Source organism: Xyrauchen texanus, chromosome 25 (assembly GCF_025860055.1).
Source record: "Xyrauchen texanus isolate HMW12.3.18 chromosome 25, RBS_HiC_50CHRs, whole genome shotgun sequence".
NCBI lineage: Eukaryota > Metazoa > Chordata > Actinopteri > Cypriniformes > Catostomidae > Xyrauchen > Xyrauchen texanus.
Window position 1 is genome coordinate 3458964 of NC_068300.1, and position 20000 is coordinate 3478963.

The window sequence follows — 20000 nt, forward strand, 5'->3', positions numbered from 1 at the left end:
ATCTAGACACAATGTATTGAACCTAACGCATGTTTACGCAGTAACCCCGTAGTACACACGTGGTTCGTTGTGAACGCCCCTCTAACTTGTTACACTGTTGCGCTGCGTGTCTGGAGCCCGTGACGTCATCACCGCGCTGTTTGTTCTTCTCCGGATCAGAGCTCGAGCTGTCAGCGTACACAATCGAGACCGGGAAAAACAACAACAAACGAGTCCGTAAACAAACCGCGCACAGTTTTTGTAACGACAGGCTCTCGGTGCAACGGTTCGCGACCCTCTCGACGCTTTTAACTCCGTGAGTGAGGAGCTGCAGCGGTGGAAACACGCGTGGAAGTCAAACATGGCGGGACTGATGAACGGATTCGGTTGCTTCACGCACGCCGTGGTTCGCGGGATCCCGCAGTCTTTGGCGAGAGAAGCGCTCAGGAGCGGCAGTCTGGAGGTGGACCTGCTCAAAGCGCAGGAGGAACACGATGAGTACGTGTCGGTCCTGAAGCACCGGCTCGGGCTGGAGGTGATCGAGCTGCCCGCGGATGAGACGCTGCCGGACTGCGTGTTTGTGGAGGATGCTGCGGTGGTGTGCGGTGACACGGCGCTCATCACCAGACCCGGAGCTGAAAGTAGACGAAAAGAGGTAAAGAACTCACCAAACCAAATATAACTCTGTGAGTGAAATTGTTTCATGCATATTAAAGTTGGACGCTTTTTTGACCCAGAAGCGCATCTTAACTAACAATAACAGCAGCATACGTCATTCATCATATATCATAACATCATATATTGGTGATGCCCATTTAACATGTCAACTGTATGCTGTCTGGTTTGTGTGCTAACAGGGGCGTAGATTCCTGTGGGGATGGGGGAGTAGGTAACCCCCTCAATAATCAAAACAAGCAAGTGTAAAACAAGCAACCCCCCGCCCCCCAAACTTCTATACCCTTGGTTGTTAATATCGCTGGCGGTCTTGTTGAAGCTAAACAGAACGATTTTCACTTGAACGCCCCTTCTCGCGCGTGCTGTGTGACTATTGTTGCTCATGCACGTGCACAGGAGATCAACTGTCAGTAACATTTTAACTAAACAACGCATTATATTTCAGTTTGTTTCTCACCTAATCTCATCCTATACTTTCATAACAATCACGAGTCTCATGAATAATTAATTCGACTTCTGAATTATACTTTAGTGGCCTTTTGAAGCTTGAAGAGGTGGTCGCCATAAACTGCCATTGTATGACATCACTGAGCATAACATTATTTCACAATATCTCTCTTTGTGTTCAGAAACATGCAGAAAGCCATATAGGGTTTACAGCAACACAGGGGTGAGTAAACAATGACTGCATTTACATTTTCGGGTGAACTGTCCCTTTAAGTATTTACCAAATGAAGCATATTATAGAGTGTATATTCACCATGCAACGTTTGTTATTATCATACGCATAACAAATTAAGTTGGAAACACGATGCATGTGCTCATATAGCTTGTCGCATTTTTATTTGCATGCTCTCAAAATGTAAAAAATATGGATGAATGGTGTCTTTGAAAGATTGAGATGCAGCAAAACACAACGAGGTGTCAGTGATTGGTTTTATTTCACCTCTAGAGGCCGCTGTTATACCGTAGAATCACGTTGTTCCAACTGTATGCCGTTCCAATCGGCAACTGTGCCGTCGTTCCAATCGGCAACTGTGCCGTCTTTCCAATCGGCAACTATCGGCATGCACGTGTGCCGGCGTTCCAATCGGCAACTATCAGCATGCACGTGTGCCGTCGTTCCAATCGGCAACTATCGGCATGCAAGTGTGCCGGCGTTCCAATCGGCAACTATCGGCATGCACGTGTGCCGGCGTTCCAATCGGCATGCACTTGTGTCGCCGTTCCAATCGGCAACTATCGGCATGCGTTTGTGCCTTCGTTCCAATCGGCAACTATCGGCATGTGTTTGTGCCTTCGTTCCAATCGGCAACTATCGGCATGCGTTTGTGCCTTCGTTCCAATCGGCAACTATCGGCATGCGTTTGTGCCTTCGTTCCAATCGGCAACTATCGGCATGCGTTTGTGCCTTCGTTCCAATCGGCAACTATCGGCATGCGTTTGTGCCTTCGTTCCAATCGGCAACTATCAGCATGCGTTTGTGCCTTCGTTCCAGTCGGCAACTATCGGCATGCGTTTGTGCCTTCGTTCCAATCGGCAACTATCGGCATGCGTTTGTGCCTTCGTTCCAATCGGCAACTATCGGCATGCATTTGTGCCGTTGTTCCAAAAAGCAACTATCGGCATGCATGTGTGCTGTCGTTCCAATCGGCAACTATCGGCATGCATTTGTGCCGTCGTTCCTAAAAGCAACTATCGGCACCGATTAATCCGTAAAACCGATATATCGGTCAACCTCTACTTTTGAAAGCAGACTTTGATGTGTTGCAATTCTGAGCACAGTTTGAGACAGTTTGAGGCAGTTTGAGGCAGTTTGAGGCAGTTTGAGGCAGTTTGAGGCAGTTTGAGGCAGTTTGAGGTTGCTGGTTCAGTTTTAGTTCTTGAGCACATTTCTACAGAGTTTAGGTACAGGTTAAAGTACATTACTTGTTAATGAATTGCACCAGTCAGTGAAAAATAACTACACCCTTTGTGACCCTCATGTGTTTGACCTGAATCTGGGTCATACCACTGACACATGGACCTTAAATTCACGTGCTTCTCTATATGTGAACCTAATGCACAGGATCTCTCCTCGTACGTCACAAAGTCCCTTTAACGCTGTTAATAATGAGCCCACTTTCACTGCAGATCTCTCATAGATCATGTCTTTGTCTAAGTGTGGTTGAGGTTCTGTGTTTTCTATGTTTGTGTCCCTGTGGGTTGAATCCAGCATTACTCTACTGCCCAGTGTAAATACTTCCAATAAGTACAGTTTGTTCAATATGAGTAGTGATAGTGAGTGTCCAACAAAACCGATTAAACTTAAAATGCCTTTATAAACATTTACATCACCTGAACAAAAAGTTTAATGTTTAGGTGGATGACACTTGACACTTAGTCTGAATGAAATAAGAAACAAACTCTATTTTAATCTAGAGGTCGATTGATCGGGGATTTTGTCGATATCGATAACTGAAGTGGTGCAAAGGCAGATAACCGATATATCGGCCGATAGTTTTTAAAATTGATTTATTAAACGTTAAAAAAATTATTTGTCTGAATGTAATAAGATACAAACTGTGTTTTAATCTAGAGGTCGATTGATCGGGGATTTTGTCGATATCGATAACTGAAGTGGTGGAAAAGATGATAACCGATATATCGGCCGATAATTTTTAAAATTGATTTATTAAACGTTAAAAAAAATCTTTGTCTGAATGAAATAAGAAACAAATTGTAATTGAACCTAGAGATCGAATGATAGGGGATGTTTGCCTATATCAATTACTAAAGTGATGAAAAAGGTTGATAACGATACATTTATGTTTTAATTGATTTATTGACTATTAAAAAAATATTCCTTTGTGTGACATAGTGGCTACAAGAGTCCAAAATTAGTAAATTAGTGTTTGTTGTGCAGCCAAAATATCTAATAACTCGGGATGTCATAAAATATTGATTATTGACCGGCACGTATTTTTATAGGTATATTTTCGAGGCATCGATAAGTAAGGGATAATTAAATGCACTTCGCGGAGGTAACCACCCTCTCACTGTGCTTGCTCTGTCATGTTGCTATGGTTACAAACAGCGCATTAATATTGATCAGTGATTAAAGCTGACCTTCAAAAAGCTTCACATTTTCAGATCCTCGACTGTTGGTTTGCATCACAACCATCACATCTTCTTCTCTCATCCAACACCTCGACGGCATACATCCACAGCTCCCCGTATGCCACAGCTCCCCCAGTGGACTCAAGTGTAACTGCGACAATTGGTGAGCGATTCATAGGGAAAGTAAAGTAATCAGCGTTGCTCACGGAAGCCAAATGCGCAAAGAAAAATCAATTTGCGATATTCAAGTCGTTTTTTAATGCACATCAATACTTTTTTGTTTTAAGAAGTTTTTGCATTAATAATCGTGACGGTGATGAGTCTCAGCGCCATTACAAGGCTCTATATGTAAATATTCACCAAATTAAGCTTATCGTAGCCTATATATTCACCAGATGAATGGTTTTGGCACTGTTAGCTATCGCCGTCGATTTAGCAGATAACCAAATGTTCCAAAAAGCAACTATCGGCACCGAATAATCGGTTAAACTGATATATCGGTCGACCCATTATAGGCTAGCATCATTTTTGCATCATTCAATGAACTATTTAGTTTCTCCTGGGCAATATTCTGAAGTTAAGTTTGGCTATGTGAGTGGTGGTGGTGTAGTGGTCTAAAGCAAATAACTGGTAAACTGGTAATCAGAAGGTCACTGGTTTGATCCCCACAGTCACCACCATTGTGTCCTTGAGTAAGGCACTTAACTCCAGGTTGCTCTGGGGGAATTGTCCCTGTAATAAGTGCTCTGTAAGTCGCTTTGGATAAAAGCGTCTGCCAAATGCATAAATGTAAATGTAAATGTATGGATACTAGCCCCAGTCTCCCATATCCGATATGGCCAAATTTGTACAAACACGATTTCTGTGCAACCACCCACAGTATCATGGCATGGGCATTATCGCATAATTATTGCGTTTAGACTTGTGATAATAATTAATGTGGGATTTTTCACACTTGCTGTTGCATGATTTAAACTTCTGTTTAACTGTGGAAAACCCTGATTTGAAGTATTGCGGTCAACAGTGCTGAATTCTTGGCAAATGCTAAATGACATAAGAGGCATTGGGGTGGAGTCAAACTGTGGAAGTAATGCAATCTACATTCCTTTTCACTTCTCATTAAACAGAATCAACTGTGTGCTGAAACTGTTAGTGAATAACTGTAGCAGGTCGCATCGTTGAGCATCAGGACGCAAGCGGTTGGCTTCATTCCCTCAAACAATGATTGTGTCTTTCTGAAAGGCACTTGGATTGAGTTATGTAGGTCATGCCGATGTTGCCAGTCGTTTGAGTGCAATAAGGGGAGCAATTTGGAGCCCATTTTAATGGGTACAAAGAGTCGCACTGTTCCATCGGGGAAATGAGAGAGCCAAGGTTTCATTCCTTCAAACAGACCAGAGAAATGTAGCGAAATCTTACAGGAATAGTTCAATTAACCCTCCTATAACCCTCCTATTGCATAGAGTCGATTGTGTGCCGGACATCAGTTGCTTTACACTTTATTATGTAGATGTTTTTGTACATATATTAATTAGTTTTGTTCATAAACACACACAAACACTCATACAGTCACACACACACACTAACACTCATAGAGTCACACACACACACACATACAGTCTCACACACATACAGTCTCACACACACAGTCTCACACACACATACAGACTCACACACATACAGTCACACACAGACACACACATACTGTCACACACACACACACACAGACACACACATACTGTCACACACACAACACACACACACACAGTCACACACACACACAGTCACACACATACAGTCACACACATACAATCACACACATACAGTCACACACACACACACAGACACACACATACAGTCACACACACACATACAGTCACACACACACATACAGTCACACACATACAGTCACACACACACATACAGTCACACACACATACAGACACACACATACAGTCACACACACACACACACAGTCTCACACACACACAGTCTCACACACACACTGTCTCACACACACATACAGTCTCACACACATACAGTCACACACACATACAGTCTCACACACACACTGTCTCACACACACATACAGTCTCACACACATACAGTCACACACAGACACACACATACTGTCACACACACACACAGACACACACACAACACACACACACACAGTCACACACACACAGTCACACACACACACAGTCACACACATACAGTCACACACATACAATCACACACATACAGTCACACACACACACACAGACACACACATACAGTCACACACACACATACAGTCACACACACACATACAGTCACACACATACAGTCACACACACACATACAGTCACACACACATACAGTCACACACACATACAGACACACACATACAGTCACACACACACACACACAGTCTCACACACATACAGTCTCACACACACACTGTCTCACACACATACAGTCACACACAAACACAGACACACACATACTGTCACACACACACACAGACACACACATACTGTCACACACACAACACACACACACACACAGTCACACACACACATACAGTCACACACATACAATCACACACATACAGTCACACACACACACAGACACACACATACAGTCACACACACACACACACACACACAGTCACACACACATACAGACACACACATACAGTCACACACACACACATACAGTCACACACACACATACAGACACACACACACACGCAGACACACACACACATACAGACACACACACACACATACAGTCATACAGTCACACACACATAGTCACACACACACATACAGACACACACACATACAGTCACACACATACAGTCATACAGTCACACACACATAGTCACACACACACATGCAGACACACACACATACAGACACACACACATACAGTCACACACACATAGTCACACACACACATGCAGACACACACACATGCAGACACACACACATACAGTCACACACATACAGTCATACAGTCACACACACATACAGTCACACACACATACAGACACACACATACAGTCACACAGACACACACATACAGTCACACACAAACACACACACACATGCTGACACACACAAACACTCACACATACAGTCACACAAACACACACACATACAGTCTCACATACACACATACAGTCACACACACATACAGTCACACACACATACAGACACACACACATACAGTCACACACAAACACACACATGCTGACACACATACAGTCACACACAAACACTCACACATACAGTCACACAAACACACACACATACAGTCTCACATACACACATACAGTCACACAGACACACACATACAGACACACACACATACAGTCACACACAAACACACACACATGCTGACACACACATACAGTCACACACAAACACACACACACATACAGTCACACACACATACAGACACATACAGTCACACACAAACACACACACATGCTGACACACACATACAGTCACACACAAACACACACACATACAGTCACACACAAACACTCACACATACAGTCACACAAACACACACACATACAGTCTCACATACACACATACAGTAACACACACACAAATACAGTAACACACACATACAGACACACACACATACAGTCATACACAAACACACACACATACAGTCACACACAAACACTCACACATACAGTCACACAAACACACACACATACAGTCTCACATACACACATACAGTAACACACACACAAATACAGTAACACACACATACAGTAACACACACACACAAATACAGTAACACACACACACACATACAGTCACACACACATTCCTGTATAAAAACAGAAATGACGGATGTAACAAACATAAACTAAATCAAAGGTTGTACTGTCTGATGGGGTGTGATTAATAACGTTAGATTTGTCTGTTAACATGCCAAAAATATAAAAATGTTTACATGTATAAACAGTTCTGAACTTAATGACCAACAATATAGTTTAGATGAAACTCATCGGGTTATCACTGCTTTATGAGCTTTTGGCCCTCTAGTGGTTGAAGCATAAATCTGCAGCTGACTCGCGGAGGAACATTGTTTTGATCATTACATGACTTGATCATAACCATAGTCACATGTCATCATCTTATCATATCTGGGTGAGAAACAGATACATATCGAAGTCCTTTTGTACTCTAAATCTCCACTTTCACTTTCACATTCTTCTTATTTTGTTTTTGGTCTTATCCATTCTTCGTACATATCACCACCTACTGAGCAGTGAGGAGTATTTATGGTAAAAAAGGACATACATATTGATCTGTTTCTCACCCACACCTATCATATCACTTCTGAAGACATGGATTAAACCACTGGATTACATTTATGCTGCCTTTATGTGCTTTTTGGAAGCATCAAAGTTCTGGTCACCATTCACGTGCACTGAAAGGACCAACAGAGCTGAGATATTCTTCTAAATATCTTCATTAGTGTTCTGCAGAAGCAAGAAAGTCAAACATACTCTTGATCGGCATGAGGGTGAGTAAATGATGAGAGAATTAACATATTTGGGTGAACTGTCTCTTTAAATGATCATAAAAATACTAGTCCGTATACACACAAATGAGCTAGTCACAGGCTTGTGTTTTAAATCAAACTTTTAATGTGCATCCGGAGTGAAAAACTCCCAAATCTATCGAAAGACATTGAAAACGGTGTACGGACTACTTTTATGGTGCTTGACTTTATGGGTGTTTTTAGTGCTTGGCAGCTGTGGTCACTAAGCAGTGTTGTTGCATGGAGGTTTGATTCATTCGACTGCGATTTGTACCAAACAAACATTCTTTAGCCTTCAAATGGAGTAGCTAAGCGAAATGCACAGTTTGATGGTTTCATAAATCTCTGTCGGTGTACTCTTAAAAAGATTTTTGTTTAATTAGAAGAGATTTAGATTGTTTGTAGCCTTTAAAAAACCTGTTAGCACACAAAGCACAAATTAGCTCTCTGTGTCAGATATAAAACTGTTGCCATGTGAGCAGCGATTGTGTTCGTTTCACAGCATTCCTGGACAACAAAAGCTGCCGCTAACAGCCCGACTGTGACCTTTAACCTCTCTGGAGTGTTTGTGGTTAGATATAAAGTGTTTATTTCATACACGGCTAGCTTCAGGAAGGATTCACCTTACCGTGTTCAGAGACAGTTTAGTCATTTCATAAATTTTATGTAAAAATAAATCAATAATCTGCAAGTGGCCTTGTTACAGTGATTTTTATTATTATTGTTTTGTGAGGAATTGTTCACCGAAAAATGTACACATTGCAGCATCATTTTCTGCAAAGCTGCTTTGAAACTTTGAAGCTCCAAAAAGCACATAAAGGCAGCATAAAAGCAATCCATATGACTCCAGTGGTTTAATCCATGTCTTCAGAAGCATGAAATCATGACCGTGTCTAGAGACTGCAATGGCAAGATCTAGAGCACAAAATGAGTTATATTTTGATCTGTTCTCACACACACCTGTCATATTTCTTCAGAAGACATGGATTAAACCACTGGATTACTTCTATACTGCCCTTATGGGCTTTTTGGAGCTGTTTGGTCACCATTCACTTGCATTGGATGGATCAACAGAGCTGAGATATTCTTGTAAAAATCTTCATTTGTGTTCTGCAGAAGAAAGAACATCACACACATCTGAGATGGCATGAGGGGGAGCAAATGATGACAGAATTATCATTTTTGGTTGAACTGTTCCTTTAAAGGGGTGTGTCTAAAACATCCGTAATCATGTTAAAATCGTATAATCCCCTCAGCAGTCCGAACTGTCCTCCTGTAGTCTTCTGATGCCTGATTTTATAGCTGCACCGAACCAGACAGTTATTGAAGTGCAGAGGACATTTGGTGCTTCATTACACATTTGGCTGCAGTTTCCATGGAAACGTCCAGCAGGGGGCGCCAAAAGCGAGTGAAATTGTGTCGTAATCAGACAAGGGTTTTTAGGTGAATATAAGTTGAAGGTTTTAATGAGTGAAATATACCTTTCTGGACTAAAAATTTAGCCTAAACCTATCCGATAATGTCTTAAAATGAGTTTCATTCTGAGCCATTTGAGGCATCATTGAGTCTGTTTCATGTAGTGTGCGTCATGTGGATTATCTAATGATCTATACATCTGATTATCTTGTGTGTGGGCTCGTTTGAAAGATAATCAACTCATCTAAATCTAAACATTTAGTTTATTATTCGTGAAGTTATAAGCGAAAATGCACCATACATAATTGACAAAGACATATATTTAGCTATTAGTCACTATATTCTATTTCTGTGAGTAAAACAAGTAACCAGGTTGTATTTTACGCTTTGAGAGCTTATTTTAACAGTTTGATGTTTTTACTGATTTCAATAATACGCAATAATGTGCTATTTTTGTTTTTATAAATGATTAAAACGTAACACTACTGATTTGTCTGCAGATTTCAAAGCACTTGTTCAGTTTTGGTCATAATATCTACATGCAGTGGATAGTAGAGCTTAATGTTTTGATGAGTATTTAATATTAATATTTAATATTTAAATATTTTGTTCATCTAGCGGGTCTATCCGAGCGTAAAAGGTTCATTCATTTGAAACATTTTTGTATTTGTTTAGGCTATATTCAGTGTTAGCTATGAAATTAGCATTAGCAAAACAAGAGTCAGTCATTTTATATGAAAAAGGTTAAAAATATAGTTTGGTATATATATTAACTTCTCTTCAGTTCTCAGAACTCTATAGATGTATTTCTCAACAGGAAGTCACATGGTAGGCTACAGGAACAAACTGAACGAAACTGCTGCACTAAACACATTATTATTCACTAACTGGCCCTTGTGACAAAAGTCTGAAGGTCAGAGCTCATGTTTTGGGTAAAAGTTCAACTTTAGCTCACTATCTTGTGCCATTTGTCTCCGAGCAAGTGTGTGTTTGAGTAAAACAGTTTTCATGTGTATTGATTGGTCTAAATGCACACAGTCGTTCACTGTGGCATGACTGATAGCCCCTGACAGGTCTGTCTAAAGATAACACTTAACTTTGACCTCATGCTACTCAAACAACTCTGATCAAAGCCATCGCTTGTATAAATCATTCAAGATTTCATTTGATAATTCACTCATGAACACTGAACATGTGGCATTGGGTTAGTATGAGGAAGGTGTGTATTTATCACAGAGTGTCTTGAATGATGACATTAAAACTAGTTTCAATAATGTGAGAGAAGTAGAAAATTCAGCGGGAAAAACCTGGAAATATCGTGTAACTTTAATGTGGGGCTTGAATAATGGCCTGAATAAGGATTCGTTTTTATATTTAATTCTGCTGTTTGTGAGTGATTTTGTTTTTAAATGAATATAATTGGCCTATAGTTCACAGTTCAACATTTTGCAACTGAATTTGCAATTTGTCGGAGAAAGAAGTGCCTTTATAATAAATCTATGACATGTCAATGCACACGTGTGCGCCAGACGGACGCTTTTGGAGCGTCTCACTTTTTGTTTTGTTTTTTTTTTTTTTGCCACGTCATAAACTGTGTTTTTAGGTCACTGTGTCAAGTATAAGTAGTTTGAAACTTATAAATATATATATATATTTGTAATTGTGCTCCGTCGAGCTGTTTTTGTAAATGCAAGAACACATTCTCAGCCGCTTTCGCGAGTGTGGCTTGTTCTCTGTAAGCTGTGTGTTGCCTATATAGCTGGAGTTCCGCTTACTGCCCCCTGGAGAAAACAGGTGGTACTACAAGTCTGTAGTATTGCTCAGATGGTAGGAAACTTCCTTGTTATGGTCCGGGACATGATTGATAATACGTAAAAACATTACGTTTTTTTTTTTACAGGTTTTTTATTTTTTATTAATCGCACTGAATTAACGTGTTAAATTGACAGCCCTAATATAAATATAGCCTATATATAAGGGCTATTAACTATATACTAAATACGGTATGTGTATGATGCCATGCAGCCAAAGTGAGACGCTCCAAAAGCATCTGATGCACATATACATTAGCAGGTCCTTATAATGAATCTATCTCTGTCAGATTGAGCAATTCAATTGCAAAATGGATTACTGTGAACTATTGGCCAATTATAGGCGTATGTTCAATAATACGGAAATAAACAATATATTGCATTATAAAGCCACTTTTTGTGCCTTTTTTAATGCTTGTGTGCCAAAATAATGTCTTGCATTTTAATTATCTGTATTATTGTTTTATAATATATATAATAATAAGAATTATTAATATTATAAAATAATAATAATAATAAAAATTATAATAATAATTATATATATATATATATATATATATATATATATATATATATATATATATATATATATATATATAATAAAAATTATAATAATTATTATTACAAAATAATAATAATAATTATATATATATATAAAATTATTATTATTTTGTAATTATTTAAATAAAACTATTTATAGTTATTGAATCGTTATATATTAATTTATTGTTATTTGATGGGCATTCTCAGCAAATATTTGTGTTTGCGATTAATTGCGATTAATCTGCATATCATGTAATTAACTTTGATTAACACTTTCGATCGATTGACAGTCCTAATTTAAATGCATCTATTTCAAATGATTTTATCAATATTTATTTCATTATTGGTATTTGAGGGACTTTCTCATAAAAGTTTTATAAATGCGATTTAATTAGATTAATTAATCAGCATATCATGTAATTAATTTGATAAAACATTGAATTGATTGACAGCCCTATATATATTTTTTTTAATTATTATTTATTTATTTATTTATAAATGTTTTTTTTCATTAAAAAAAAAAAAGTTTAATATTTTTAAATGTTATTTTTACAAATATATTTTCCTTTAGAATATCATGTAATATTGTAACATAATAACTCATGCGAATGACACCAGGAGTGTCTGTTGAGGACATTTACCGGGTCAATTTAGTTTTTTTTTTATCAAAATGTTGGATTATGTAGCCTCTAATTTTATTTCCTGTTACACTTGATTAACCTCGTGTTTTACACCGACCTTCACATTAGAAGCAGAGTTCATTGCACAGATTTCCGGACGCCTGAGTGTCTTTAAGATCTGCTGAGTGTTTCCTGTGTCAGCTGTGTTTAGTCGAGTCTGTCTCAGATCACGCTTGACCTCACAGTTCACTGTCCATCACAGGCGCCTACTTCAAGATACAAGCGGTATCACATGGACCCGAAACAATAATTGCCATGTTCAGAATAGCATACTGCCATACTATTACATAGTACTTAACGGGATGAACACAATCACCATTGCGTCTTAATTTAGTGTTGATGCTGTTGGATCCGTTTCTAAATAGAATTGAAATGAAAAGAAAGGTTATTTTGCACTTCAAAACAACAGAAGTCACATTTCACATGTATGGACCGTATCTGATAGAACATTCAAAATTAATACTATGCATATATGGGGAAAATACACGGCAATGTCAACCATATCATTGACAAAGAAAACGTTTTAACCAGACAAACCCCCCTTTCAAATTATGTACAGCAGTATAATGGATAATGCCATCCGCAGCACTAGAGGGCGCCGCTTGCTCGCACAGCGCTGACTGAAGCAGCCTTTTATGCTGAAGTAATCGCACAAGGCCATATAGTGATTTCATTCTTAATTTGATCAATCATGCAGCATTAATGGATATCATACCGAGGTCAAAAGTCAAAGTGTTTTGGATGGATCGGAAAGTCTCAGTTGCCTCCGCGAGATCTGAGACAGTCAATCCGCGCATCTTATCACGTGACTCGTTGTGCATGACACCGCGGAGACTCACAGCATGTGGAGACTCATGCTACTCTCCACGATCCACACACAACTCACCACACGCTCCATTGAGAGAACCACTAATCACCACCACGAGGAGGTTACACCATGTGACCCTACCCTCCCTAGCAACCGGGCCAATTTGGTTGCTTAGGAGACCTGGCTGGAGTCACTCAGCACGCCCTGATTCGAACTCGCAACTCCAGCGGTGACAGTCAGCGTCAATACTAGCTGAGATACCCAGACATCTTTCCTTTAAGCTTTATTTAATCTTCAGCGCTCCTATAATACACTGACATCTTGAAAGAAGTTCAAGGAACTGTTCCCCGGGAATGTCTTTGATTTAGCTATTAAGGATTGTTGTTTGTGATCGTTGAGTTCTGCAGAACTGTTGGAGACATGTTTTTATTGTAGGTGGTTTTCCACAGAACACTGCGTTGGCAGTGCCGTACAGAATTCCCAAGAAGCAGAATCTGTTCTTAAACTGTTGAAACTGTCAAAGCACTGAAGTATTGCAGGATGCGCGGCCAGTTTTGTCATTAAATACACAGTTTAAAGACAGAAGGTGTTGTGTGTTGGGCACATCGGAGGTTTAGGAATGTCTGTCCGACACCGCAACACCAGACAAAATAACGGCATGTGTGAACAGGACCAACGTTCCTTTCAAGGAAAGGCAGCCCATCTTGGGAGCACATATGGACAGCTGCTTTCTATGGATACAAGCGGCATGAATCTACAGCTCCTATCCACTTCAATAGGGAACGTTGGAAACCTCAAACAAGGTCAAGATCTACTATTTCGGCAGTAAAATCTGACAACAATAGTGTCAAACATTGAGCTTCTTTAGCTCAGATCATGTGGGCTGAATAGCCTCTGACAGGACCCATTGGGAAAACATGCTTTAAATGCAGCTGGGAAGCTTGTACGTCTAAATTTGGCATTTATTATCATGATATGTCATGCATTTATATCAAAAACATAACAAGACAAATACAAAACAAAGTGCAACAATAAAAGCTCTTTTTATTTTAATAATAAAAAAAATACATAAAACAAAGTCCTCGTGGTGGCGTAGTGACTCGCCTCAGGCATCCCATTCGAATCCCAGGGTGTGCTGAGTGACTCCAGCCAGGTCTCCTTAGCAACCAAATTGGGCCGGTTGCTTGGGAGGGTAGAGTCACATGGGGTAACCTCCTTGTAATGTGGTTCTCGCTCTCGGTGGGGCGTGTGGCGAGTCGGATGCCGCGGAGAATAGCGTGAAGCCTCCACACGCGCTACGTCTCCGCGGTAACACGCTCAACAAGCCACATGATCAGATGCGCGGATTGATGGTCTCAGATGCGGAGGCAACTGAGATTCTTCCTCCACCACCCGGATTGAGGTGAGTCGCTACGCCACCACGAGGACTTGGAGCGCATTGGGAATTGGGCGTTACACATTGGGGAGAAAAGTGGAGAAAATTTAAAGAAAAAAATAAACTACATTTTCTTGCATTGTCTGAGGCAGATCATTTAATTTTATTTAAAATGTAAAAAGTTGAAACTTTTGGCAGTCTGATCAAATAGTGAGTAGCAACATAGTAGATGCTAAAATATAGTAGGTCTTTCGGGTATAACATGTAGGGATGCAACGAACGATTATTATGATAATCGATTAATCTAACGATTATTCTGCGATTATTGCAACGATTAATCGTTAGCTCTTAAACGATTATTCTGCTTGTGTTCCGACTCAAAAGGTTGTATTAAACGTGCTTACTAACAATAAAGAGGACAAAATCATCTTTTAAAAATACTAATTAACCTTCAATGAATTAAAGGGGGAAAAACTTTTTATAAGTTTAATTCCGTAAAGAAACTGCAAAGAAATCCTCTTGTTATCAAGTGTTTTTCTCTTGTTTTCCATTTAAAATGGTCTAAAAATCCTTAAAACAAGATATTTTAAAATATTTGTATTTTTAATATTATATTCAACATTCTCAGATAATATTTGTTTCTTCTGCAGTAGCTGCTAAATTAAATGTACATTGTTTTAAATGAGTTTTACATATTTTTATTGGAAAACAAGCCAAAACAAAAACAAATCATAAACGTCTTTTGTTGCCGTGTATAATGGGGGGTGAATACTCTCTCACCTTTCTGTTCACTTCAATCCATCTTTAACTCATAAAATAACTCTCTCTTATTAATAAAGCTGTGTTGCCAGTTTTCTTCAGGATAAGAAACACACAGTGACACGTATATAATGATTCAATCAGTCACGAGCAATCACGTTACAGTCTAGCTGCTTTAAGCACATTTGAGGGGTGCAGTTTCAATCTCTCCCCCTCCGATCGGGACATTCACACGACTCACAGAAGAGGCGCTGACCGCACAAATGCCAGTTTCAGAGTTTGTACTTATTTACATGATCCGCTTCCGTATTATTTGATCTTTAATAAAGCTGTAACACATTAAATATAAACTGCATTAAAGATGTAACGCCGGGGTGTTTCCTTTAAAGAGCGCTTCTGTATTTACTTATTTGGTATTTTTCTATAATTCCCTTGTACTTTGTGCTCTACATCAGCTGAAGCTGTTTGGAAAGTTTCGAGTGCATCTGTGATCCGTGTAGTTCTTCCTCTCCTCAGTGTGTGTGTGTGTGTGTGTGTGTGTGTGTGTGTGTGTGTGTGTGTGTGTGTAGAGAGAGCTCTGGAATGAACCTCTCAATGCGTCCCACGCGAGTCTTTGTGAACTTTTGCGCTGGCGTTTAATTCAAAGCACACACTGTAGCTCTTTGTTTTGACTAGTCAGTGCTGAGACTGATCCGTCTGCATCCTGTTCGGAAGTGACCTGGTTTCCGTCTGCACCGATATCACGTCTTCGTGAGAAATGAGAGTCTGATACGGGACGCCATTCTGGGGTCAGTCCGACATTCCTAGCGTTCCCATTATCCACTCAACACTGCTGATCTGCAGACCAAAGTGTGTGTGTGTGTGTGTGTGTGTGTGTGTGTGTGTGTGTGTGTGTGTGTGTGTGTGTGTGTGTGTGTGTGTGTGTGTGTGTGTGTGTGTGTGTGTGTGTGTGTGTGTGTGTGTGTGTGTGTGTGTGTGTGTGTGTGTGTGGTCCAGACATCAGTGTGTAAGTTAAATTAGAAGTGTGATTTGAACAGCACATTCATACACAAAAAACACACTTGACCTTTGACCTATGATCTCTAGTCCTGAACAACATATGAACTGATCGTACTCTTTCGTTTATAGGATTAAAGAGTAACAGTAATTATTAATTCTAATTGCATCTACGTGTGTGTGTGTGTGTGTGTGTGTGTGTGTGTCAGCAAGGCTAACTGCTTCCTGTCTCACACCAACATGACAATTCAGGGCCACGTTTAAACTAGAAAACACACACACATGCTGAATTTAGTTGACAGACTTGTACCTACCATCAGTGGTCCGAGGTGGGACAATCCACAAACCTGCAACAGGGTGTTGGGCGCCCGTGGCTCATCGATGTGCGAGGGCGACGAAGGCCTTCCTGTCTGGTCCAAACTGACATAAAGTCACAGAAAATGTTTTTTATTTTATTTATTTATTAGTTTATTTGTCAGGGACCATGCACAGTTCAAGCCCTGTACCAGAGTTAGCTATACGGCTAATTTACATCTGTGGTCCCTGGGCAAGGAAAAGTAAAAAGACAACATAAACACACAGTACTTACATAAAAACCACAATACAAATATACAATATATAAAAAAAGTCAATGATCACATATCTGATTCGTTTTCAGCCAAGTCTTTACGGACATTTTAAAACTGCTAAGGCTTGCACAATCTCTAATATAATGCGGGATTAAGTTCCACCTTTCAACCACTGCAAATGAAAAAGCTGATTGTCCAAATGTAGTTTTCCTAAATTGAGTGTAACAGTCACCTCTCACAGAAGCCCTGGTGACCCTTACATTATCTCTGCAAAATGACACACATTGCTTGAGTGGGGGTGGTGCAAGATCATGTATCAATTTATACATCAGGCACATGTCAGCAAAGCTTAAAAAACTGTCAAAGGTTAATAAGTTGTATTTTTTATAATGATACAATGGTGGGAGTTTCTCGTTTTTTATCCAACACTTTCACCGCTTGTTTGTAAAGGGTACATAAGGGTTGTATCGTAATCCCACCCGCCTGTCACCAGCTTGTAGAACAATAAGACAAATGTGAAAAGATCATCGTATGTAAAAACAATTTAGCTGCAGCTACTGGTAACTGATGTCTTATATGTCTAAAATTAGCCAAATTAGCTCTGACACAATTGGATATTTTTTAATGTGTTTTTTAAAACTTAAGTTAGAGTCAATAATTAATCCTAAATACTTAAAATGATCAACAATATGTATTGTCTCTCCCATAATACAGATATCAGGCTGATGTCGTATAACATTCTTCTTGATAGAGAAATACATACCCACTGTTTTGCTTACGTTAAGACTAAGACAGTTGAGAGTTAACCAGTCTGATACTTTAGTTAGAGCTGCAGTAAGTTTTACTGCCGCTTGTTCCCTAGATTTTGCATGGGTATAGATAACTGTATCATCTGCGTACATTTGGATGTGAACTTCCGGGCAAGTCAATGGCAAATCATTAATATATAAACTAAATAAAATTGGTCCTAAAATAGATCCCTGAGGGACTCCAATAGTGCAGTTAACAAAGGAGGAACATCTATCATTAATCCTAGTGCACTGCTTTCTTGAATCTAAATAAGACTCCATCCATGTCAGAGCATTGTGAGAGAAATTAAACTTTGACAGTTTGGATAACAGTACATTATGATTTACACTATCAAACGCCTTTTTAAAATCAAGGAAAACAGCCCCAACAACCCCTCCATTGTCAAGGCTGGATTTTATTTGCTCAACAAAATAACAAGTAGCTGTTTCTGTGGCATGATGTTAGTGATGGTTACAGGAGGACTGTGTCACAACATAGAGTCAATCGCACCCTGCTGCGTATGGTGCTGTGTTGTCGCAGACCAGTCAAAGTGCCCATGATAACCCCTGTCCACCTTCAAAAGTGCATACTATGGGCGCGTGAGCATTGGAACTGGACCTTGGAGCAGTGGAAGAAGGTTGTCTGGTCCGTTGAGTCCCAGCCGTGTACGTGTGCGCCGTTTACCTGGGGAAGTGATGGCACCAGGATGCACTGTGGGAAGACGACAAGCCGGTGGTGGGAGTGTGATGATCTGGGCAATGTACTGCTGGGAAACCCTGTGTCTGGCCATTCATGTGGATGACAATTTGACACGTGCCACCTACCTAAACATAGTTGCAGACCAGGTACACCCCTTCATGGCAATGGCATTCCTTGATGGCAGTGGCCTCTTTCAGCAGGATAAAGGGCCCTGCCCCACTGCACACATTGTTCGGGAATGGTTTCAGAAACATGATGAAGATTTCAAGGAGTTGCCTTGGCCTCCAAATTCCCTAGATTTCAATCCGATTGAGCATCTGTGGGACGTGCTGGACCAACAAGACTGATCCATGGCGGCTCCACCTCGCACCTTACAGGGCTTGAACATACAGCTCAGGAAGGAGATGCATTCTGTCTCATAGATGGGTGCAGCATCATGTTGTGGGGTGCTTTGCTGCAGGAGGGACTGGTGCACTTCACTAAATAGATGGCATCATGAGGAAGGAACATTATGTGGATATATTGAAGCAACATCTCAAGACATCAGACAGGAAGTTAAAGCTCAGTCTCAAATGGGTCTTCCAAATGGACAGTGACCCCAAGCACACCTCCAAAGTTGTGGCTAAATGGCTTAAGGACAACAAAGTCGAGATATTGGAGTGGCCATCATAAAGTCTTATGCAAGGATCCTCTCATTGTGTAACCCTGTTTTTCAGAGTAAAACTGTGAGTCTGTGTGTGTAAATCTGCTGGCATTCAATGTGGAAAATCAGACTACACAATTGTTTGATGAACACTCTTTTAAGGGGCTCAAACAGGGTTCGACACACACACACACACACACACACACACACACACACACACACACACACATACATACATTATGATGTCAATGTTTATGTTGCTGTCTCTCTTTGTCTGGTTCAGTTCAATGAAACTTTTAATCTGTGCCTGCACAACTCCACAGAGCTTTACTCAGAATTGCAGTGACTGAACGGATCTGAAATACTGCAGTAGATAACACAATAACAGACTCCATTGCAATTCATTGCACAGCACTTTCTAGTAACTCGTTAGGGGGAACAAATTGTGAGAGTCTAGACCAACAAAAAACACTGTAGTTATCATTTGAAAGCGTAGAAGCTTTTCTATACAGTGCATGTCGGCATTATGACCAAAACTGAACAAGTGCTTTGAAATCTGCAGATAAAACAAAAGTGTCCCGTTTTCATCATTTATAAAAACTAAA

General features: G+C 40.0%; 1 protein-coding gene across 1 annotated transcript in view; it reads left to right on the plus strand.

The window, feature by feature from the left end:
• The first annotated feature begins 103 nt into the window (after positions 1-103).
• Positions 104-20000, plus strand: part of LOC127618620 (N(G),N(G)-dimethylarginine dimethylaminohydrolase 1-like) — a 47840-nt gene continuing 27943 nt past the window's right edge. Inside the window, exon 1 of the mRNA XM_052091192.1 lies at positions 104-634. Within this exon, the coding sequence (XP_051947152.1) occupies positions 341-634 (294 nt within the window). The 5' untranslated portion in view covers positions 104-340. The remainder of the gene's footprint in view (positions 635-20000) is intronic.